Source organism: Ochotona curzoniae, unplaced genomic scaffold (assembly GCF_017591425.1).
Source record: "Ochotona curzoniae isolate NIBS_2020 unplaced genomic scaffold, NIBS_Ocur_1.0 scaffold_2453, whole genome shotgun sequence".
NCBI classification, from domain to species: domain Eukaryota; kingdom Metazoa; phylum Chordata; class Mammalia; order Lagomorpha; family Ochotonidae; genus Ochotona; species Ochotona curzoniae.
The window spans coordinates 28,064,732-28,086,631 of NW_024467094.1; the positions used below are offsets into that span (position 1 = coordinate 28,064,732).

General features: G+C 54.2%; 2 protein-coding genes across 4 annotated transcripts in view; both read left to right on the plus strand.

The window, feature by feature from the left end:
- The window catches only part of FAM117A (family with sequence similarity 117 member A), a 51,251-nt gene extending 39,255 nt beyond the window's left edge, over positions 1–11,996 (plus strand). For both annotated transcript variants that reach the window (XM_041001491.1, XM_041001492.1), the window contains exons 3-8: positions 3,228–3,323; positions 5,643–5,753; positions 6,207–6,341; positions 7,338–7,539; positions 8,095–8,245; positions 10,750–11,996. In XM_041001491.1, the coding sequence (XP_040857425.1) occupies positions 3,228–3,323; positions 5,643–5,753; positions 6,207–6,341; positions 7,338–7,539; positions 8,095–8,245; positions 10,750–11,050 (996 nt within the window). In that variant the 3' untranslated portion in view covers positions 11,051–11,996. The remainder of the gene's footprint in view (positions 1–3,227; positions 3,324–5,642; positions 5,754–6,206; positions 6,342–7,337; positions 7,540–8,094; positions 8,246–10,749) is intronic.
- Positions 11,997–14,439: 2,443 nt separating this feature from the next.
- Positions 14,440–21,431, plus strand: SLC35B1 (solute carrier family 35 member B1). Of its 2 annotated transcripts, none has more exons than XM_041001110.1 (9): positions 14,440–14,721; positions 15,310–15,413; positions 16,016–16,146; positions 16,395–16,425; positions 16,889–17,046; positions 17,787–17,913; positions 19,223–19,329; positions 19,433–19,586; positions 21,206–21,431. In XM_041001110.1, the coding sequence occupies exons 1-9, from the start codon at positions 14,516–14,518 to the stop codon at positions 21,256–21,258; spliced, it is 1,071 nt and encodes a 356-aa protein (XP_040857044.1). In that variant the 5' UTR covers positions 14,440–14,515; the 3' UTR covers positions 21,259–21,431. The 2 variants fall into 2 exon arrangements, with proteins under 2 accessions (XP_040857044.1, XP_040857045.1); XM_041001111.1 differs by having other exon boundaries at positions 14,496–14,721; positions 16,041–16,146.
- Positions 21,432–21,900: the final 469 nt, after the last annotated feature.

The window sequence follows — 21,900 nt, forward strand, 5'->3', positions numbered from 1 at the left end:
ACTTGGGTCATCTGCTGCCTTCCCAGGCACAGGATCCAGCAGGAAGTTGAGCAGCCAGGAATTGAACCAAACACTCCCATGTGGGGTGGAAGTGTCTTGAGTGGCTGTTTCACCTTGCCTGGGCCCGTCCCATCTGTGGATGCAGTGGTTTGGTTGGAGAGGTTCAGGTCCGTGCCTTAAGGACACTCAACACCAGCTTGTGAATGGCTTCCAATGCAGCAGAATCTTTCTTTCCTTCTTCTTCTTCTTCTTTTTTTTTTTTTTAAGAATTATACTTTTTTAATGCAAAGTCAGATATACAGAGAGGAGGAGGGACAGAGAGGAAGATCTTCCGTCCGATGATTTGCTCCCCAAGTGACTGCAACGGTAGGTGCTGTGCCGATCCGAAGCCAGGAGCCAGGAACTTCCTGCAGGTCTCCGATGTGGGTGCAGGATCCCAAGGCTTTGGGCCATCGTCGACTGCTTTCCCAGGCCACAAGCAAGGAGCTGGATGGAAAGTGGAGCTGCTAGGATTAGAACCGGTGCCCATATGGGATCCTGGCGCGTTCAAGGCGAGGACTTGAGCCACCAGGCCACCATGCCAGGCCCAAAACAAGAAATTTCTTGTCTTATAGTTCTGGAGAACAGAAGTTCAGTTTCACAATGTTGAGATCAAGGCATTGTCAGGGCCGCACTCCCCCAGAGGCCCTTGGGGAAGGTTCTTTTCTTGCCTCTTTCAGCTTGTGCTGGCTGCAGGCATGCCTTTGCCTGTGGCCGCATGACTTGAGCTGCTACCTCCCTGTCGCCTCACCGTACCCTCTCCTCTGTGTAATACACCTCTGCCTGTCACATAAGGACACCTGTAAATGACATTTAGGACCTGCCTGAAAAATCTAAGATGGTTTTCCCATCTTGAGAAGCTTAACTTAGTCACATATGCAAAAAAAAAAAACTTGACCATGTGAGGTAACACCCATGGGTTCCTGATAGCTTTGTGGGGGAGTTTTTTTTTAACCTGTCACTTCTCTGGTGGCTCTGCACCAAGTCTCTCTGCGAGTCACACTAGCCTCCTCCTTCTCATTTTCTGACATGGCTGGCTTGCGACAGCCACTGCTGTTCCTGTCCAGCTGCTCTCGCCTTGCTCTGCACATGGCTTGTGCCCTTCCCTTCTTCATGTTTTCAGTCAGAGGTTTCCTCATCTTCAAAGACATGCCTGGCACGTGCAATTGTGCTCCCTTCTCCACCATTCCTATGGCCTCACTGCTGTGTTTTTTGCCTAAGCGCCTAACGCTGCTTAAACAGTGCCCTTAGTGAACACATAAATGCAGAGGGCACCTGGAATGGCTTGGCACACAGTAGGTCTTCAGGAAGTGCTGATCGAATGCAGGAAGGATGTAGACTGCATTGAGGAGACAGAGCATGGAGCCTGTCAGCACAGACCACATGAATTGGGAAAGGGTATCTCCAATGAGGCCGTCCTCTGTGGGGAGAGCAGGCCTAGAGGTTGTGGGGTGGATACCAGAAAGGCAATGGGATGCGTCCCCCCAGGAAGAACAGAGAGCCCAAGGATGAGGGGCAGGACAGTGGTCCTGTGGCCAGGCCATGAGGGCTGCCCTGTGGAGTGCATCTCACACCCAGGAAGCAACGGCAAGCAGAGGGACTGGGGACTGAGCAGGGTGGCCACAATCTCACATCATTCCTGACACCAGTGCTACCCCACAGCAATTCCTGACCCTGTCACATGTCCCCAGAGAGAGGAAGGTGGTCCCAGGGGCACAGGACCTTTTAGCAGAAGTAGCTGCAGCCTAAGTGGGACTGCATCTCCTGCCTCTCGCCAGCCACTTGTGACTACAGTGTCTCCTCCCAGAGGAGGGAGAATGGGCATTGCCAGCTTCGCTTCCGACATCCCTTCTGCATTCGCCCACCTTGGCAGGGACACCAGGCTTGGGAATGTACTCAGAGTCTTGATGAGCCCAGAGGGAACCTCTGGGACTGGGAAGAGAAGACATTCATGAATCTGTGGGGCAAGGAGCACTTGGACAAAGGACCTTCTTGCACTCTGCAGTGCAGGCAGCAGCCTTTTCTGAGGCTCTCATAACCCCACTGAATGTCCACACTCCACCCAGGCTAGTTTCAGTCCACAGGCTTGGGCTGTGTGCTCGAGGCAGGGGCCTGGAGCCTGTGTGTGTACCCTTTCCTCAACTGAGGCAGCTGCGGCTGGCGTGAATCGCAGACGTCCCTCCTGACCCTAGGATCCAGAGAAGGAGGTCAGGGCAAATGTCTCTTCCCGGGCTGTGTCTGTCATGCAGCCCAGAAGGGGTCCTGGTCAGTGGATAGCTGGGAGCAGGAGGAGCCGGGGGCTGGTTCCTTGGCAGCCCTCTCTACCGCAGCTGTCGCCAGGGGCAGTCTGCCCTCACAGCCCCCTGGAGCTCCTCCCGGCAGCTGTCAGGTGGCAAGTAGCTATGCTCTCCACCTCGTCCTCCCCTTTTTTTGTGTCCAGGGCCCTCATGTTTCTGGCAGCTTTGCACAGAGCCCAGAGAGCAGCTGGTTTTGCTGGAGCCTCCCAGCTCTGGCCCCTGCCTGGGGTGGACATGGGGACATTGGAGCTGGGAAGGGAGCTGGGCCTCCCACTTGGAGCCAACAGCTTCTTCCTTTGGTTGCGGGTTCAGGAAATGTTTTTTTTAAGCCCCCTGCTGCCCATATGCAGCCTTCTTTCTGTGTTCTGGGCATTAAGGGAGAAGGTGGCCGACTGAGAGCCCTTCGTGATACATGGCAGAGCAGACCCCAGGAGAGTTCAGGGCCGGATTCCAGATTCTAGTTCTGTCCCTTCAGAAAACTGCTCCTTACTCTCTGTTATGGAGGACTTTGGGATTCCCAACTCTTAGCATGTGTGCAAGGGAAAAATCCAAGAGCCAGCAGGAGGCCTCATACAGCATAGGTGTCCCTGCTTGGGTTGGTGGAGGCAGGAACCAACGTGACACTGGGGGTCTGGCAGCTGGCCTGTACTGAGCATGTCCTGGCAGAGTGCAAGACATCAGGAACATCAGTAGATGTGTTGAAGTCATCCCAGAGCAAAGGGAAGTTGGCCTATTGGGTGGCCAGGGAAGAAATTCCAGAGAATGGAAGGTGGGGAAGGATGCAGAGCAGGCCGAGGATGAGTATTCAGCAGGTGGGTGTCTTCCTGGGAAACTGCACTTGCTTTCCCCCTGCCCGGGAAGCCACTCCACCTCACTGTTCTCTCCCTGCAGACCCCTCTGTCCTGGCAGGAACTCGATGGTGAACGGACCAGCTTCTGTATACACAAGCGCTCAGCATCCTGGGGCAGCACAGACCACCGAAAAGAGGTACTGACTCCTGGCTAGAACAGCTGCCCCTTCCCTCCCCTAGGCTGCACACCTGCGTCTGTTTGGAAGTGCTACCTGCAGGGCTGACCACCACTCTCCTGGTCTTAGCCCAGGCTTTCCTGCAAGGGAGGCCCTTGGCCACTGCTGCTGGTGTCTTCCAGCAGCCCCAAGCAGGATGGATCCAGACAGAAGGAGCCCAGAGATAACAGGGCACAGACTCCTGGGAGTAAGGGTCCCCAACTCATTCACCATATGCACTGTTCAGCCTGAGTTGGATTATGCATATCCCAATGCTTTTTCCTGGTTGTGCCTCTGCCTTAGGAGGGCTCAAGTCATTGAGACTACGTGGGGGAAATCATGGGCTACACTCCTGGGGCTCAACTTTCACCCTTTCCCCCCCCCCCCCGAATCCTGCTAATGTACCTGCATGTAACAGATGATGATCCACGTGGCTGGGTTTCTACTACTCATGTTGGATACCCAGATAAAGTTCTGGCCCCCTGGATTTGGCCTGACCCAGCACCAGCTGCTGTGGATGTTTAGAGAGTGAATCAGTAATAGAAGATCTCTCTCTCTCTCTCTCTTTTGCTTGCTCGTTCTCCAACACTCTGCCTTTGAACTAAATAAAAATAAGCAACTTTTAATTTTTTTAAAAAAAGGACTTATTTTTATTGGAAAAGCAGATTTACAGAGAGAAGGAGAGTCAAAGAGAAGGATATTTTATCCTCTGGTACACTCCCCAAGTGTCTGCAGTGGCCAGAGCTGAGCTTATACGAAGCCAGAAGCCAGGAGCTTCCTCTTGGTCCTCTGCATGGATAAAGGGTCCCAAGGCTTTAGGCCATCTTGTACTGCTTTCCCAGGCCACAGAGAGAGCTGGATTGGAAATGGAGTAGTTGGGACACGAACTAGTACCCACATGGGATGTTGGTACTTACAGGTAGTGAATTAGGTAGTTGGACTGGTACACTAGTCCCAGCCCTTCACCTTTTCCCAGAGGGTGCTTTTCTGCCCACCTGTCGATGAGAAACCACAAAGTGAAGGCATTGGCAATTTGAGGCTGGGAGGAAGTAAGCAGATATTTCAGGTTCTTAGTGATGCGAATGGGCAAGTCACCCACCCTTGAGGCAGGAACCATGGCATCCACGGTCCCTGGAACAGACCTAGGAGGAGCAATGTTGGCTGCTCTTTGGCTGTGGCCATACAATTCATGACAGCAGGCAGGAGATCTCTTCCCCTTGTTCCACCCGACACGTGCTCAGGTTTGAAGCCGTGAGCATCGCCAGCTGACGGCCTTGTTGCTGATGGTCTGTTGTCACCCTGGCTTATGGACGTTAAAACAAAATTCTGTCTTCCTCCTTGAGAGCCTCTCCTTGCTGAGTGTCATCTGCTTTTTGTTTTGTTTTGTTTTTTAAGATTTACTTATTTTTATTCAGTCCCAGCAAGGTAGTCTAGTGGCTAATGTCCTCGTCTTGCACACACTGGGATCCCATATGGGTATCAGTTCATGTCACAGCAGCCCCGCTTCCCATCCAGTTCTCTGCCTGTGGCCTGGGAAAGCAGTCGAGGATGGTCCAAAGCCTTGGGATCCTGCACCTGTGTGGGAGACCTGGAAGAAGCTCCTGGCTTCGAATTGGTTCAGCTCCAGCCATTGCGGTCACTCAGGGAGTGAACCATCAGATGGAAGATCTTCCTCTTTACCTCTCCTCCTCTCTGTGTATCTGCCTTTCCAATAAAAATAAATAAATCTTTAAAAATTAAATAAATATATATATATATAAAGATTTATTTATTTTTATTGAAAAGTCAGATATACAGAGAAGAGGAGAGGCAGAGAGGAAGATCTTGTGTCCACTGATTCACTTCTCAGGTGGCTGCAATGGCCAGAGCTGAGCCAATCTGAAGCCAGGAGCCAGGAGCTTCTTCCAGGTCTCCCACGTGGGTGCAGGGTTCCAAAGCTTTGGGCCATACTCCACTGCTTTCCCAGGCCACAAGCAAGGAGCTGGATGGGAAGCGGGACTGCTGGGATTAGAACCAGTGCCCATATGGGATCCTGGGCGTGTAAGGCAAGGACCTTAACCACTACGCTACTGCACCAGGCCCTATTTATTTTTATTTGAAAGGGTTATCAAGAGACAGAGACAGAGAGCGAGATTGTCCATCTGCTGGCCAGAAAGGCCAGGCTGGCCCGGAGCTTCATCTGGGTCCTAATGCCCCCGAGCTGTCCTGATACAGGTTAATCTTGCCCAGTTTGGCCAGGGGGTGCCCCAGACACTCGTGTTTGCTCCAGCTGTCTTCTTTTCCCTACATTTGGGTTGCCAGATCAGCAAGTTGAAGCAACAACTGCAGAGGACAAAGCTGAGCCGCAGCGGGAAAGAGAAGGAGCGCGGGTTCCCGCTGCCAGGAGACCATGCTGTGAGGGGAGTACTACGGGTAGGTCTCCCCCAGTCTCTCCCCGGCCCACACTGTTCCATCTCCTTCCATGGAGGCCTCCCCAGGACAGGTGGCAGGCAGAGTGGAGTCCTCTGTGGTCCTGCAGATCCTGAGCCCTGCCACGCTTGCATGCTTGTGGCTTAAGTAGGTGGCAAGGCGAAACTGTGGATTAGACTGGGCACTCACCGCCTGGCATGAAGGGGCCTCCTGCTACTCTGAACGTCTCTGTCGCCCACCCCTGCCCCAGACACCTGAGTCACTGACTGAAAGTACACATGCACCTCCCATAGCACCTGGACACCAGGTGGACCTGGGCGACCTTGACTGCCCCCAGGTCCTCATTCATGCACCTGGTTCTGCTGTCCAGACATGACCACCAGGCCCTGGCCGGCACCTGTGACAGCCGTGGAACTTGGCCGGCTTTGGTGACTGCCACATTTGCTTCCTCCTCAGGCGTCCCCTCCCAGCTTCCCCTCAGGGACCCCTGTCCTGCGGCTCAGCCCTTGCCTGCACAGGAGCCTGGAAGGACTTAACCAAGAGCTGGAGGAGGTGTTTGTGAAGGAGCAGGGGGAAGAGGAGCTGCTGAGGGTGAGTGGTGGCTGAGCCCGGAAGGCAGCGCTAGACAGTGGCTGGCTGGGCCTGCGTGCGGGCAGAGGGATGCCACACGGGTTATGGCTGTCTGAACCACACCAGCAGTAACCTGCAGAAGGAGCCAAGGGGACTGACTCCAGCCGGGGGGCGGGGGGGCGAGGCAGGGGCACGAGGTGTAGCCAGGCAGGTCTCGGTAGTGATGAATGGACAGAGACAGACTAGTGGGGGAAGAAGGGAATGTCTCAGTTGGCAGGACTGAGCTGAACATCATTCTTGATGTTCCTTGCACACTCGGCACTCGCCTGTGCCCTGTCACCACCTCCCCTCTGCCTGCACCTGATGACAGATCTTGAGCTGTCCCTGTGCGGCCTGTTCCCACTGCACTCCTAGGCAGCCCCACAGCTTTTCTTTTGACACAGTGCTACTGGAGGCTGCACACTCCTCAGCATACCATTCCTCCCAGATGGGGTCCATTTCAGTTTGGGTATAGGCAGGCTTTGAGCTACACCCAAACACATGCTCCCTTGGACATGTAAAACCAGATGGGCCAGGGGACTTAGAGTGGGGTCATGGCCTGCATGCCTGTTCAGCAGTGTTCACAGCACATGCAGCAAGCACCAGCATGGCTTGGCCGACCGTGTGCCCACAGCTCATTCCTCTCTTTGCTCCTGGAGCCAAGCGCATAGGAGACTCCAGCCCTCCTGATGCTGATGGCTGAGCCAGGGTAGGGGGTTGGGGGAGCAGGTGAATCTCTGATCCAGCCATACACAAATGGTCTGGCAGTTAGGGTGGGCCTGCCTCTGCTTCAGGACAGGAACAAGGATGTAGGGTGGAGGTGGCAGGAAGCAATGACCCGAGGACCTAATGTTTTGTTGTCACTGGGTGTTCTGGGGAACAAGAGCCCCGGCAAGGGGAATCCCATTGGGGTCACTGCAATGCTGAAAGCTTGACAAGATCAGGGGCTCAATGTGTTCCCCCACTCTCCCCTGTCAGATCCTCGAGGTCCCAGATGGGCACCGTGCCCCAGCTCCTCCCCAAAACGGCAGCTGTGATCATCCCCTTCTCCTCCTGGAGCCGGGTAACCTTGCCAGCTCTCCCTCCATGCCCCTGGCATCGCCCCAGCCCTCTAGCCCTACCAGCCATGAGGACCACCAGGATGCCATGGAGGAGCTGGCATCCATGCCCAACGACAAGGGTAAGCAGCGGGGCCAACCCTGTGTACAGAAGGGGCATCACACTCCAAGCAGCCGAGGCCTGGCTTTCCATTCCTATGAGAGCAAGCGCTGAGCCCTGCGGTGTCTGATTCTCACTTGAAGCCCTGTGAGATAGATGAGGTCACGGTCATGATCTAATGAGTGCTGCTGAGTTAAAGGCCACTTCTGAGCCAGCCAAGAGCTCTTCCAGGAAGGGATAGGTTTTCAAGGCAGTGAGAGGGATTCGACTTCATGTGTCAGCAGGCAGGGCACTCCAGTTGGCTGTTAGCATGCCTGGGAGTCTGTGATCGGCTGGCCCAGTCCACCTCCCGGGAATGTAGAATCGGTGGGTGACCTAATTTTTCCATGAATTCCACTGACACATGTTGTCCTTTTGTAAGCTCCTCAGTGTTTTCCCAAGGTAGAGTACAAAACAGACAGGGCCCAGTCAGTCCCACTGCTGCCTTCTGCCTTATCCTGCTCACCCCCAAGACGTGCCCAGGGGCATGGAGGTCTTCCCCTGCCCCCACCATGACTCAGCCTGGCTGTCCTTGCAGCATCCTCTCCAGGCTGCCCAGCCTTCCTTGAAGACCGCAGCCCGTCTCCGGTCCTTGCCTTCGCCGCTTCCCCTCGGCCCAATCACAGCTACGTCTTTAAACGGGAGCCTCCAGAGGGCTGCGAGAGAGTGCGTGTGTTTGAGGAGGCCACGTGAGTACCTTGAATGGTTGGGGGCATGGGAGGGATGAGACTATGAGACGAACCCCTGAGTGTTCATGTCCACGCCCCCCCCCATCCCACCCCACACCCCAACAGACCTTCAGTCTGGCCTCTCTCCCCCATCCTCGGGGTGCCGGTGAAGCTAGGTAATCAGCATTACAGTTTTTCCGTGATCGGACCTGTTGACATTACCTCCTCTGAGCACTTACATCTTTGCTTATCATTATCTCCATAGAAACCTGCTCTCTGCCCACATGCCAGCCACATGCGCAGTGGGAACTGGAAAGGAAAGAGATCTGAAACCTAAGCCCTTTGTTTCTGTCATTTTTTTTCCACTTTCAGAAAGAAAGGGAGAGAGCGAGAAATAGGGATTGCCCCTGAGTCCAGTCTTCCACCCTTTGGCTGTGACATTTCAAGTGCCTTGAATTCCCAGACAGAAATTTCCAGTCCTTGCAAGGATGGGCTGTAGCATATTCCCAGTCCAGCATGGCTCGTTCGGAAGCCATCCTCCTCCCGATTGCTCTCCAGTTCTGTGTCGTCAGCAGACACCCGAGAGCCAGTCTTTGCACATGCAGCACTCTCTCAGCGGGCACCATGCCACATGCCCCCCTCTTCCCCAGCTTAGCTCTGTCCAGGGCGAGATTCCCACTGGAAAGCCGTGGTCTCTGCTGCACTCAGGAAGTTAATCATGGGGTGTGAGGGCAGACCTCGCCAGGGTTGGGCGGCAGACACTGAAGGCCATTTGGATCCCCAAATAAGGGAGAGGACAGCCCACGTGGTGACCCAAGTAGGTGAGTCAGAATCAGAGCGGAGGAAATTATGGCCACCGGAGATTTGATCCCCATCATCGCTGTTGCCTGGACTCCCTCCAGGCCCCAAGTCCTCTAGGGAGGTGGGGAAGGAAGAGACCTGACCTTGTAGCTTAAACAGGCTCTCTCTTGGCCTCTCCCTTGACCCACACTGTTGGTGGGCGATGACAGCGCGGAACTGTTGGCAGTCACTGGGAAGTTCTTTTATTTAAGGGACCTTGGCCACATTGCTCTCTTCCTAGATGCTGTCCCCCTTTGGAGCATCTGGACCTCCCTGCTGACATTCTTAAGAGTGTCGCTTGCTGATATTTTACTCAGAAACCTTCCTCCATCAGGGGACACCTTGGCCCTGTGGAGCGTCAGTGCAGGTCTGTCTCTGCCCCCTGCTTCTCACCCTGTGCCAGATCTCTGCCCTCTCCTTATACCCCACTCTTCCTCCTGGACCTTGGAATGATTAGAATCTAGAATTAACATTAAAAAGCTACCCACCTGGATTTTAAGTGCACCTTTCTGTATGTATGTCATACATTACCCAAAAGTGAAAAAGCGGGTGGCCGTCGGGCACAGGGGCTAACGGGACACTATGTCCCATGTCGGAGAGCCTGGGTGTCAGACCTGGCTCCACCTCCAATTCCAGCTTCCCACTGGTGTGCACCGGGAACAGGCAGGTGATGGCTCACATACTCGGAGGGCCAGACTGAGTTCCTGACTCCTGGTTTTGCCCTTACCTAGCCCGACTGTTGGTAGACCTTTGGGGGTTAGCTAGCTCTCTGCTTTTCAAGTAATAATTATAACAGATTTTATGCGTTCCATGGGTACTATTCCAATAAAGGGAACAGTGAAAACCATGAATGATAAGGGATCCATCATCTTCCTATATGTTCATCTTCATAGCTGGCATCCTCCAGGCCCTGGCTTCTCAGTCTCTTGCCCTCTGCACATGCTCAGACCTGCTTCTTGTGTTTTATTATCGTCTGTACTCAGGGTCTCTTACACCAACTCCCTTCATCCTCTCATTCTCCCTAAATGATTGGCATGCTAGCCAATGATGATTCTTCTCACACCGAATGTGAGACAGACGTGGCCGACCCCACACTGGTGAGCGAGCGCCTGGCTCTCCTCCACAGGGGGAGCTGCATTGTTCACAGTGGCCACCCTTCTCCTCTCCCAAAGTTTTGACAGTGTGTTCAAAGCCAGGAGAAGGATGTGGGGAGGGGTGGTAGCCCTCCCAAGATGTTTGGAGATGTTTGGCACCGGCAAGAGATATTTTTAGTTGTCTCGGCTGGGAGGAAGGAGGTGAGGCCAGTTCTGCTGGTACCTGGGGGCCAGGACCAAGGATACCAGGATCCTAGAGGGTCACTGCCTGAACCTCTGCCTTCAGGCAAATGCTCAACCCCTAGACACACCGCTGATGAGTCCTTCCAGGTGAGGAGTCCTGGGTCCCATCCACTGTCACAGTGCTGGGGTTCTTCCTGAGCGGCCCCATCCCTGCGGTTGCTGGCCGTGGTGCATTTCCAGCTGCTCAGCCAGTCTTGAGCCCTGAAGAGCTGAAGGGCCTGGAGACTGGGACGTTTTGCATCTTGATCAGGCTCCCCAGCAGCCTGGTCACAGCCCTGTGGCTCACCTCTCTCACCGGTATCTCTCTCTCTCTGTGCACATGTGTGTCTGTATCTATCTGCCCTCCAGGTCCCCGGGGCCTGACCTGACCTTCCTGACTTCCTGTCCAGACAAGAACAAAGTCCACTTCAATCCGACCGGCTCGGCCTTCTGCCCTGTAAGCTTGATGAAGCCCCTCTTCCCTGGCATGGACTTCATCTTCCGCAACTGCCCCTCCAGCCCGGGTTCCCCGCTGCCCCCTACCAGCCCCAGGGCCACGCCTCGGAAGGAGCCAGAGGCCGCCAAGGCCTCGCCACTGCCCTTCGAGCCATGGCAGCGCACGCCACCATCTGAAGAGCCCGTGCTATTCCAAAGCTCCTTGGTGGTCTGAGGGTACCACCGCCCACCCCGCGCCCCCGCCACTCACCGCAGAGACCAGTGCCTTGGTGGCAGGCCCCTTGCGAGCTCCCCTGCTGTGGGGGAGGGAGGAGCTCTTCCCTCTCGGCCTTGAGCACTTTGATTTACTGTGTCAAAGCCTTGGGTCCTCTCTCCGTGAACACCGGCTCTCCTCAGGCGAGGGAGCCTGCCTTCTCCACTAGCGGCCCAGCAGCCTCGCAGGGCTGTGGACCTGCTGTTTTTCTCACTTGACAGAAGATTTGCCCAGAAGGCCTTGTGTACCCCTGCACTCCCCCACCCAGGGGTGTGAGTCCAAATGACTGTATAGGCGGCCCCTGTTCCTGTCATGGAGCAAGCTGGCCATGAGCAAAGGAGAGGGGATAACACACATCTCCCCCCTCCTCCTCCCCCTCTTCCCCTTCTGACATGGAAGAGAGGGGCTGAAGATAGACGACCCCTCCGCAGGCCTCCCTCTGGCCAGAGGGGCTGACCAAAGCTGCCCCTGCGGGGCCCAACACTTAACCAATGCCGCTGCTGGTACAGGGGAAGCAGGTGTTTCGTCCCATGTGACATTCTCATCTCGCTCTCACCCTGACTCAAGATTGTCTTAAGCAGCAGCCTAACCCCGGGCGGGTGGTGGGCATGGGGAGAACTGGCATTCTTCCCAGTGGCGAACGGCCACTCTGCCCCCTCCACCAGGCTCAGGGCTGGGCTGGATTAGAAAAATGCCTATTTTTCTCGTATCGATGTAGAAACTCTATTTTCTCCCAAAGACACTATTTTTGCAGCTGTTTGAAGTTTGTATATTTTCCGTACCGCAGAGCTTATACAAAATGGAAGAATGTTCATGTTCGAAGTTCCTCACCTTATGTTTAGAAGTTTTTATTTTGTTTTTGGCAGATCTTGATGTTAATAGACAAAATAAATAAGTGTTCCCAGCAGCCTGCAGTTGTGTTAAATACATGGGTGGGAGAGTGAAGGTGTCCCATGGGTTGCCTGGTGTCCATCACCAAGCCAAGGAGGTTCCCTTAGCACAGAATGAGGTGGATGTGGCACATGATGGCCACAGGGTTGCTGGCCTCGGGACACCGTGTCTGAGCTCTTATCATGTGCTCCGCTTCTGATCCAGTTCCCTGCTAACGCACCTGGGAAGCAGCAGAAGGTTGGCCGTGCATGGTGTTCCAGGCTCCTGGTCTCAGCCAGGATTTGCAGCCATTTGGCGAGTGAACTAGAGCATAGATCATTTCTCTGTCTCTTCTTCTCTTTCACTCTTTCAAATCAATAAATTTGTTAGAAGAACATTCAGAGGAAAATGGAAACAAATGTTTATATTTGTGCATAAAATGTTGAAATCCATGTCTAGTGTTCTCATAATGTGCTTTTCCATGGATGAGACCACTCTTTACACACACAGGACTTTCAGTTTCACACCAACACAAGTTTATCAATTTCATTTTTCCTGAGTATTTATAAGTCCTTCCATAAACAGCAGACCCATATATGTTGGTCCAGTGAAAGGTGTGATGGGTTCTGGAGTGAGGAACTTACCTATTCTTTCATGAGTCTGAAAAAAGAGATACCCAATAGGAAACAGAGGTGGCCCAGAGTGGGCAATGTGATGATGGTGTGCCCCTGTGTTCGGCAAGGAATTCGAATGAGAACAGGTGACTGCTGTCAGGTGGCATCTGTGGTCACAGCAGTGGGGAAGCTCCCATTCTTTCGGGGACCCTGTCCACGACTGAGTGCCCATAGCATGGTGCCACCCCAGAGGGTCTTCCAGCAGTCTCCCCATACTCTTGGGCTTTGTGGCCTAATGGGAGTAAGCACCCCAACATTCTGACGGTACCCTGGAATTTACAAAGCTGTTTCCCAAAGAACACATTGTCTCCAGCATGAGGGTAAAAAGTTGACCACTCCGGGACACTCACAGCACAGACAGCCACATTTGGTTCAAGATCGCAGCACACACTCTGAAGCCAGGCTGTTCCAGCTGCTATGGTTGGCTTGGGGAGCACCATCCACTGGGCTCACATCACAGCTATGACAATCACCCAGTGAAGGACATGTGACAGGTCTCCCTGTAGTCGGGAGGGAAGGATAAAAAGCTGTCTTCCCCCAAAGACACACAAAGCAGGAGAATGAGGCTGAGACATCTGATCACTTGGATCCAATGCTGGGTTTCTAAGCAAAGCCCTCACCACGTGGTGTAGTCCCATTAGCAAGTTTGACGTAAGCCCAGTGAACCACTGGAAGTATCGCTGGCAAAGAGGCAGAGCTGGTTCAGAATATACGTCTCATCCCACTGAGCAACAGAGCAGCCCCAGCCCCCACGAATAAAAAGAAGCCAGTGGGCTGGGGCCAGACCCCATCTTCTCACTCTCTTGTCCCTCCTCCTGGCAGATGCTAGCGCCCCAGTGAGTCAAGCCCAGAGTGATGGGTGTGGTGCTGCCCTGTGTTTCCTTCCTTTGCCTGAGACCATGCCAAAGGCCCAGCCTGCTGGAGGACAAGGAGCCGTAAACTAGCAGCCCGAGATGGGGGTCTCGCGGGACTGGGGCGAGGAAAAGGGATGGGGTCCGCGTTGTGTTAGAATTGGTGCCTGCAGACGGAGACACAGCATTGGGATGAAGGAAGAGGGTAGCCCAGGAGCTGGCTGCATTGTTGATGATGCTGCTAAGGCCTGGAGGAGAATGTGGTAAGCTCCCGTTTCCACTTCCTGGGAGTGAGCAAGGAAGACCAGCGTTGAGAAACAGTCATGACTAATAAATAACACACCTTGAACCGGGCAAGAAGCACTTTCACAAACAAGCCCATCTGACCATCAGCAAAGCCAACAGATCACACAGGGCGGCTGTCAGTCATTATTGTACAAACGTGGTCCGGAGCTTGGGTAGCACGCGTGGGTCACCCTCAGGGACACCGCTGGGCCTAGCGGTGTCCACTCACTGGCTGCAGCAATGTGCCAGGAGGAGAATCGTTCCTGGGAGCCGGGGCCTGCAAGCAGCCCAGGAGAGGCGCTGGCGCTGGACAGCCGCTAGAGGGCGCCGACGCTCCACGAAGACTTCCTCCAACGCTAGCCCCGCCGCGGAGCGGCCCAAGACTCTCATTTGCTCTGTGGTCTGCGCCGCCCACCTAGAGTATCTCAAACCCCGCAGCCAATCGTTGAGCTCCACATCCCCCGACGCCATCATTCCACGACGAGGGACTTCCTAGGGCACCCCCCAGGTCTCCGTGTCATAGGCGTCCTCGGAGATGCCTGATCGGAACATCTCGAAGGAGAGGTTTTATACTCAGGCTGCCCGCTTCCTTGGCCACCCGGGAATGGAGCCAAGTTCCCAGAACCCATATTTTTTTCTAGGAAGTGGTTGTTGGTTTCTGAGGCGGTTCCTCCTCGGCAGCCCTGCACTGGCAGCTGTGGCGGTGACTGCGGGGCCCTCCTGAGCGGCGGTCGCATGCAGCTCCTATGAGGCCGCCGGTCGGCGATGTCCGACTCGAGCTGTCGCCTCCGCCGCCGCTGCCCGTCCCGGCTGTGAGCGCGTCTCCCGTGGGCTCCTCCGGGCGTCTCATGGCCGCCAGCAGCTCTCTGGTGCCCGACCGGCTGCGCCTGCCTCTTTGCTTCCTGGGCGTCTTTGTCTGCTATTTCTACTACGGGATCCTGCAGGAGAAGATGTGAGGCTGGCGCGGGGAGTCCGACCTGCCCCTGGTCCTGCCCGCTCGCCCCGACCCGCGGCCTGGTCCCCACTTCTCCCGCACCCCGGCCCGGGCTCTGCTCCTCCTGCTTGGCCCTCTTGCCTTCCGGCATCCGGCTCGCTGCCTGTGCGGCCGAGCTGAACCTCCCAGCGCCCCGCTGGGCCTCCGGTCCCCCGGGACTTGGTTATTTATTTGTGTTCCTTTAGCCGTTACTTCCACAGCGGGCTCCAAGGGTCTTAACAGTCTAAGACGTCTGCCTCCAGGCAGGTCAGAACCCGGAGCCTTGACCCGAACCAGCTACTGACCTCTTGCTACTTGCAGGCAGCCTATTCTTTGGGCCTTTGCCTTGCTGCTGAACACCCCCCTGCAGCGCCCCCCAAAACTGCCTTCCTGGCGCGTCTCACCATCCAATATAATGTGTTTTCTTTCCTGAGACTGTGAGACCAGCAAGTCAGGTTGTCTAGCTTTCTACATCCAATAAACTCGGGTGGTTTTGTATAGGAGAATGTCAAAGCCCTGGCTGTAGACGCAATATACTCATTTCCGCCTTTTCTTCTGCCTTCTTAGAACAAGAGGAAAGTATGGGGAGGGAGCCAAGCAGGAGACATTCACCTTTGCCTTCACTCTGGTGTTCATCCAGTGTGTGATCAATGCTGTGTTTGCCAAGATCTGTGAGTACCCAGTCCGGAGGGTGTTCCGGCCAGGGCCTGGCCATCGGGGGTGTCGGTTCCATTTCAGCATTGAACTTGCACGACCTCCGTCTTTTGTGCTCATACACATCTCCCTGTGCAGTCTCTGAAGCTGATGATTTTGAAATGGGGAATAAAATACTAGATCCTTGTAAATTAGACCAACTTCTAAGTCGGGAAGGGATGGAGAACGGATCTTCTGATTCCAGATCCCCACTGAGAACACTGGAAGCGTTTTTGTTGTTTTTCTCCCCTTTTTTTGCTTTGGCTGGCTTTTGTGTGTCGGCTTCAAACAGGCCGTGAGCTTTTCTTTGTTGTCAGCCACAGGGCTGATGGGTCTGTGGAACCCAAGAGGCCCCAGCTCGCCGCTGCGTGTGGGGTGGGTTAGGCTGAGGGTGGAATGGCGGAGCGGAACAACTTCTGGGGTTCCAGCCCAAGAGGTGGGAAGTAGCCTGGGTCTTGTTTGGCAGGCTGCAGCTCAGACGGGGCTTCCGCTTGGGCTCAGCCGTCTGTCCTCACCCCACCAGGCTTCCCTTGTATGTTTCTCTCTCTTTTTGTTTTTTTTGTTTTTTATCTTCTCCCAGTGATCCAGTTTTTTGACACTGCCAGGGTGGATCGCACACGGAGCTGGCTGTATGCTGCCAGCTCCGTCTCCTATCTCGGTGCCATGGTCTCCAGCAACTCGGCTCTGCAATTCGTCAACTACCCAACCCAGGTGAGTCCCTGGGGGCGAGAGGCGGGGTGGCGGGACAAATGTCTGAGGAAACCTGAAGGTTCTCCCCTCAGACAGTTGGTGTGGACGCAAGGCCAGCAGCCCTGGGAGGCCTAAGAAAGTCAGCTTGTGCAGGCCCTTGGAGCTGGGGGCTAGTGGTGGTGGGATAGACCCCTGTAGGGCTGCTTGTTCCGGCTAAGTATGCTGGAGGCCACAGCTGCTCAGAACCTGTTTGCTGCATTTACTTTCAGGTCCTTGGCAAATCCTGCAAGCCAATCCCAGGTAAGCTGAAGGAGCTGCTCTCCCGCTCTGCCAGAGCTCTGTGTCCCTGCAGGCTTCCTTCTCCTGCCCCAGCTGCCCAGCGGGCCCCATCACTTCACTTCCTGTGCTGTGTGTGGCTGGCAACCCTTAACCGGAGCCAGAGGTTAACCTGGTCAGCTGCACAGGGTCAGTGCTGCGGCTGACCTGTGCGTGTGCACCATCACCATGCTGTTCCCACCCTCCCCGGGATATCTGCTGTGGACTTTTCACCTTTGTTCTCTGCCTTTTCCTCACCTTACACTCAGCTGTGTTGCACAATCATTGTCCTCATGTAGGTGCCAGCCCAGCACTCCTCTCACTCCCTGCAGCCCCCTCCTTCCTAGACACCCTTTTCTTCTGGAAACTTCTTTTGAGTCCTAGGAGAAGGGCACTGGGGTCATTGATTCTTGGGAGTACCTGAACATTCTGTTGTGTTCTGTTGCAGTCATGCTCCTTGGGGTGACACTCTTGAAGAAGAAGTACCCGCTGGCCAAATACTTGTGCGTGTTGCTCATTGTGGCCGGGGTGGCCCTGTTCATGTACAAACCCAGGAAAGGAGTTGGGGCAGAGGAGCACACCGTGGGCTACGGAGAGCTGCTGCTGGTATGCGGCCCCAGCTTTCCCAGTCCTGTACCACGGGATGGTCAAGAAGAAACAAAATGAAAAGTTCATTTTGGCATCCAAAACAGAAGGAGGGGTGTTGGGAAACACATGCATGGTTTTTTACACTTCACCTTTTCCTGCACTTCACAAAGTCCCCTCAGGAAGTTGTTGCGCCCCTTGCTTACCCCAGGTTCTGCTCTTGGCTGCAGTGCCCCGGCTCAGCTAAGGCCGTAATAGTGGAAGCCTAAACACTTAACCACCCTCGGCTCCCTTTCAGAGGACAGAGGGAAGGTGTTGGGTGTCTGGTGTCTCCTCTGGGGCCAGCCAGGAAACCCAGAGGTCAGCATCAGAATACAGCAGGGGCTGCTGCTTACATACGAGGGTCTGAAGCAGCACTCGTCCGTGGCCAGGAGAGTCCACATCCCCGGCTGAGGAAGTCGGGCCACAGATGCTGTCCTCTTGAGCCTTGTACTCATGACTAGAGGTTAACCTGAGGTGGCAGAGAACATTCCAGCTTCCCACACCTGCACCACAGCAAGGCGTTGTGTTGGAAGTGGTGGGTTTCCTGCCCTTGCTAGTGTTACAGTTACGGATTGGGTGTGGCTGTAAGGCTAGAGCCTAGGGGTGGGGGAGCAGAGCCTCGTGTGCCCATGGTTGTGTTCTGTTCTGAGGTTCTGTGTCCCTGGTCAGGAAGGGGCCTGCTGGTTACCGTCCTGCCTGCTGCCCCTTTTCCTTCTCAGCTGCTGTCTCTGACCCTGGATGGGCTCACAGGCGTTTCCCAGGACCACATGCGGGCTCATTATCAGACTGGCTCCAACCACATGATGCTGAACATCAACCTTTGGTCGACACTGCTGTTGGGAGCCGGTGAGACCACTGCTGCTGTTCTTTGTGTGTGGCACCAGGGGGCGGTCTGTCCTTGCTTCCTTCTTGGCCCAGCTGCCACTTGCTGACTTAGTCTAGGCTGCAGGCCTGAATTAGTTCCAAAATACATTTCCCTCCAAGCCCTGAGAAAGCTCCCTGGGAAACCAATGCCAGCAGGATCTTCTTGCTGCTCGTTTCCATCACACTGTGGGTCTGACCTGTGCCAGGTATCGTGGGAAGACACACAGCGATGGCACGCAGGAAGATCCTGGGGGCTTTCCCTGGTGTGAGGGAGGTGCGATGTTGGCAGAAGACTCACAGTTCACAGACTTGGGTGTATACCAATCCAATTCAAACGTGAATGTGGAGTGCCTGGGGTCACTGCCCTCCTGGCTCCCGATTCTAGCTTCCTGTTGGGGCAGACCCTAGAAACATGAGGCTTAGGGAATTTGGTCCCCATCACTCATATGGGATACCAGGATTAAGTTCCTTATTCCAGCCTGGCCCAACCCTGATTGTTGTAGACATTGGAGAAAGGAACCAACAGATGGGAGTGCTGTGTGCGTGTCTGCTGAAAAAAAGTGAGCACATTTATTTTGCACTGAGTACTTAATCTTTCATTTGTTTAAGATTATTTATTTGAAAGAATTAGAGAAGGAGAGACAGAGGGAAAGGTCTTCCAAATGCTGCTTCATTCCCCAACATTGGGGCCTGTGCCAAGCTGAAACCAGGATCCCAGAAGCTCCTCCGGGTCTCCCATGTGTAAATGCAGGGGCCCAAGAATTTTGGCCATCTTCCACTGCTTTCTTCAAATGTATTAGAGAGCTGGATCAGAAGCCAGCATCCGGGACTTGAAGTAGTACCCATGCAGGCTGCTGGCACTGCTGGAGACGTCTTCTGCTGCTGCACCACTGTGCCAGCCCCTCACCTTTTTGAAATGTGGCCGTAGTTGGTACGTGAAGGCTTTTAGTACTGTGCCTTAAGGCAAGTGGAAGAGGCTGCTGATGGCTGAAGGTGACCAGGACTAGAAGCACCATCGAGCTCGTGATGGATGGGTCAGTGTCTCCACAACATCGCAGGGTCTCTGCTTGCAGTCACTTTGGTAGAAATAACTTGGCCATTTCAGAAACCTCCTGTGAGTCCCGTGTCTTCAGTTCCTCTAATCCAAAAAGGATATTGTGCAGGTTCACTCTGCGTACTTTCCCGCGCCGCAGCATCCCCTTCCCCCAAGAACTTTAGCAGGGATGTGTGTGCGCTTGTGTGCGTGTGGACACCCATGAGAGGTGCCAGTCAGCGTGGCGTTGCCTCCTAGGAATCCTGTTCACCGGAGAGCTCTGGGACTTCCTGCGCTTCGCTGAGAGGTTCCCCAGCGTCCTCTATAACATCCTGCTCTTCGGCCTGTCCAGTGCCCTGGGTCAGGTGGGTGCTGCGGGGGGGCAGTCTGGGTTGCCCCTGTGGCAGGGGGTTCCTTCAGCATGGCAGCCGCCCAGGAGCCGGCCTAAACCTGCCTTTGTCTCCCTAGAGCTTCATCTTCATGACAGTTGTCTATTTTGGTCCCCTGACGTGCTCTATCATCACCACAACTCGGAAGTTCTTCACTATTTTGGCCTCTGTGATCCTCTTCGCCAACCCCATCAGCACCATGCAGTGGGTGGGCACTGTGCTCGTGTTCCTGGGTAAGTCTCCTTGGAGCAGGCGTCTCAGGCCACACACCCTCCTACACACATACACGCCCCCTTTGTCAGGAATGCTCGGTTGTTTTAGAGAAATTATTTATTTATTTATTTATTTATTTTTAAAAGATTTATTTATTTATTTTTATTGGAAAGGCAGATATACAGAGTGGAGGAGAGACAGGGAGAAATATCTTCCATCTGATGGTTCACTCCCCAAGCAGCCGCAATGGTTGGGGTGAGCCAATCCAGGAGCCTCCTCCAGGTCTCCCACATGGGTGCAGGGTCCCAAAGCTTTGGGCCGTCTTCAACTGCTTTCCCAGGCCACAAGCAGGGAGCTGGATGGGAAGCAGGGCCTTCAGGATTAGAACCAGCGCCTATATGGGATTCCGGCACGTTCAAGGCAAGGACCTTAACCACTGTGTTACCACACTGGGCCTTATTTATTTGTTTTTAAGGTTTATTTTTTATTGTGGTCAGATATACAGAGAGGAAGATCTTCCTTCCGATGATTTACTCCCCAAGTGACTGCAGTTGCCAGGGCTGAACCTATCTGAAGCCAGGAGCCAGGAGCTTTATCCAGGTCTCCCACATCCTTGCAGGGTCCCAAGGCTTTGGACCATCCTTGACTGCTTTCCCAGGCCACAAGCAGGGAGCTGGATGGGAAGTGGAGCTGCCGGGATTAGATCTGGTGCCCATATGGGATCCTGGCAAATAAAGGCAAGGATTTTAGCCACTAGGCTACTGCACAAGGCTCTTTTTTTGAGAACAAGGAGGCATTTCTGACCTATCCTCCCTAATACACATTTCATCTTAACAATTTCCATCAGAGAAACTTCTCTACGCCCTGAGCCGACAGAATTACTCTGCTCCCTACTGACTTGGGCCACTGTAGGTGAGCAGATGGAAATAGCTTAGTGGTTTTGACTGAGGTTTCCTTCAGTTGTGTGTACACACACAGACACACCCACGCACATGTGCAACGACACACTTGAAAAGTTTGGGGAAAAATTGATAAAAAGATAAGGGTTTTTGGACATGAAGATTTTTGAATCCTAGTCTTAGTGTTTTCATTTTTAAAGATTTATTTTTATTGGAAAGTCAGACATATAGAGAGGAGAGACAGCGCTTTCCTCTGCTGGTTCACTCCCCAGCCGGCCACAACAGCCAGAGCTGAGCCGATCTGAAACCAGGAGCTTCTTCCAGGTCTCCCACGCACATGCAGAGTTGCAAGGCTTTGGGCCGTCCTCGATTGCTTTCCCAGGCCACAAGCAGGGAGCTGGAAGGGAAGTGGAGCTGCCTGGATACGAACTGGTGCCCATATGGGATCCCAGCACTTGCAAGGAAAGGACTTTAGCCACTAGGCTATCATGCTGGGCCCACAGTGCTTTCATAACACATTTTTGCATGAACTCTTTGAAGACCCCCTCTTATGTGTCGTCAGTGTCTTGGTAATTTCATTTAAGGCCATAGGGGTTGTCCTGGGAGTTGGAGAAAGCTGCTGCTATTCTGAAGTGCGTTGTCTCTGAAGCCACCATGTTGGAGGCTCAGGCTTGCTCCCCCTCCCCCATTGCAGCCAGCTTTCATTTCCCACTTGAGCCAAGTCCCTTGTCTCTCCGTAGGTCTCGGTCTTGATGCCAAGTTTGGGAAAGGAGCCAAGAAGACGTCCCACTAGGAAGCGAGAGACTCCCTGCGTTCCAAGAGTGTTTTAAGTTATTGTCTCACACGGCGGCATCTCGTAGGAAGACAGACTCAATAGTGATGAGGGACTGGGTTCCGGTCTTTTTTTTTATTATTATTATTTTATCTAAGCAAAATCACATATTCTTTAAAAAGCACCTGAATCTTGACAAGGCAGAGTTGGTGTTTTCCGTTCTTGACCGGGAGCATGACCTCACACACGAAGAGGAGAAGGGGGAGGCAGGGCCAGCTGCACTTGGGAGGGGGTTGCAGAGATGGTGGGTGATTCCCCAGGAGTCTGCAGCTGTGCCAGCAGTCCCTGTTCTGGGGGATGAGGCCCTGCATGTGTCAAAACAGGTGGCTGGCTAGTGGAAGCATGGGGTGTGAAAATCGCTTCTCTCTCAGAGCTCAGGGAGGGCTGGGGGGCTCGAGGGGGCGGCGGCACACACGGCACCAGAGAGCCAAAGCTTGTTCTCTACTTCAGAGATGTCCCAAGCCTGGGGGGCGGCAGGACCCTGGGGCTTCCAAGACTGCCGTGTTTCCTCTTCCCATCACCCCTGCTCCAGCGAGAGCTGAAACCTGTGTGTGCCGGCGGCGGGAAGGGCTTCAGCAGGCCCGGGGTGGACTTGCCTTGCAA

Excerpts from the sequence above, each read along its gene's own strand:
- SLC35B1 (XM_041001110.1), top strand. The coding sequence starts at position 14,516 with ATGAGGCCGCCGGTCGGCGATGTCCGACTCGAGCTGTCGCCTCCGCCG. Across the intron at positions 14,722-15,309 it reads GGGATCCTGCAGGAGAAGAT|AACAAGAGGAAAGTATGGGG; the intron begins GTGAGGCTGGCG and ends CTGCCTTCTTAG. Across the intron at positions 17,047-17,786 it reads GCTACGGAGAGCTGCTGCTG|CTGCTGTCTCTGACCCTGGA; the intron begins GTATGCGGCCCC and ends TTTCCTTCTCAG.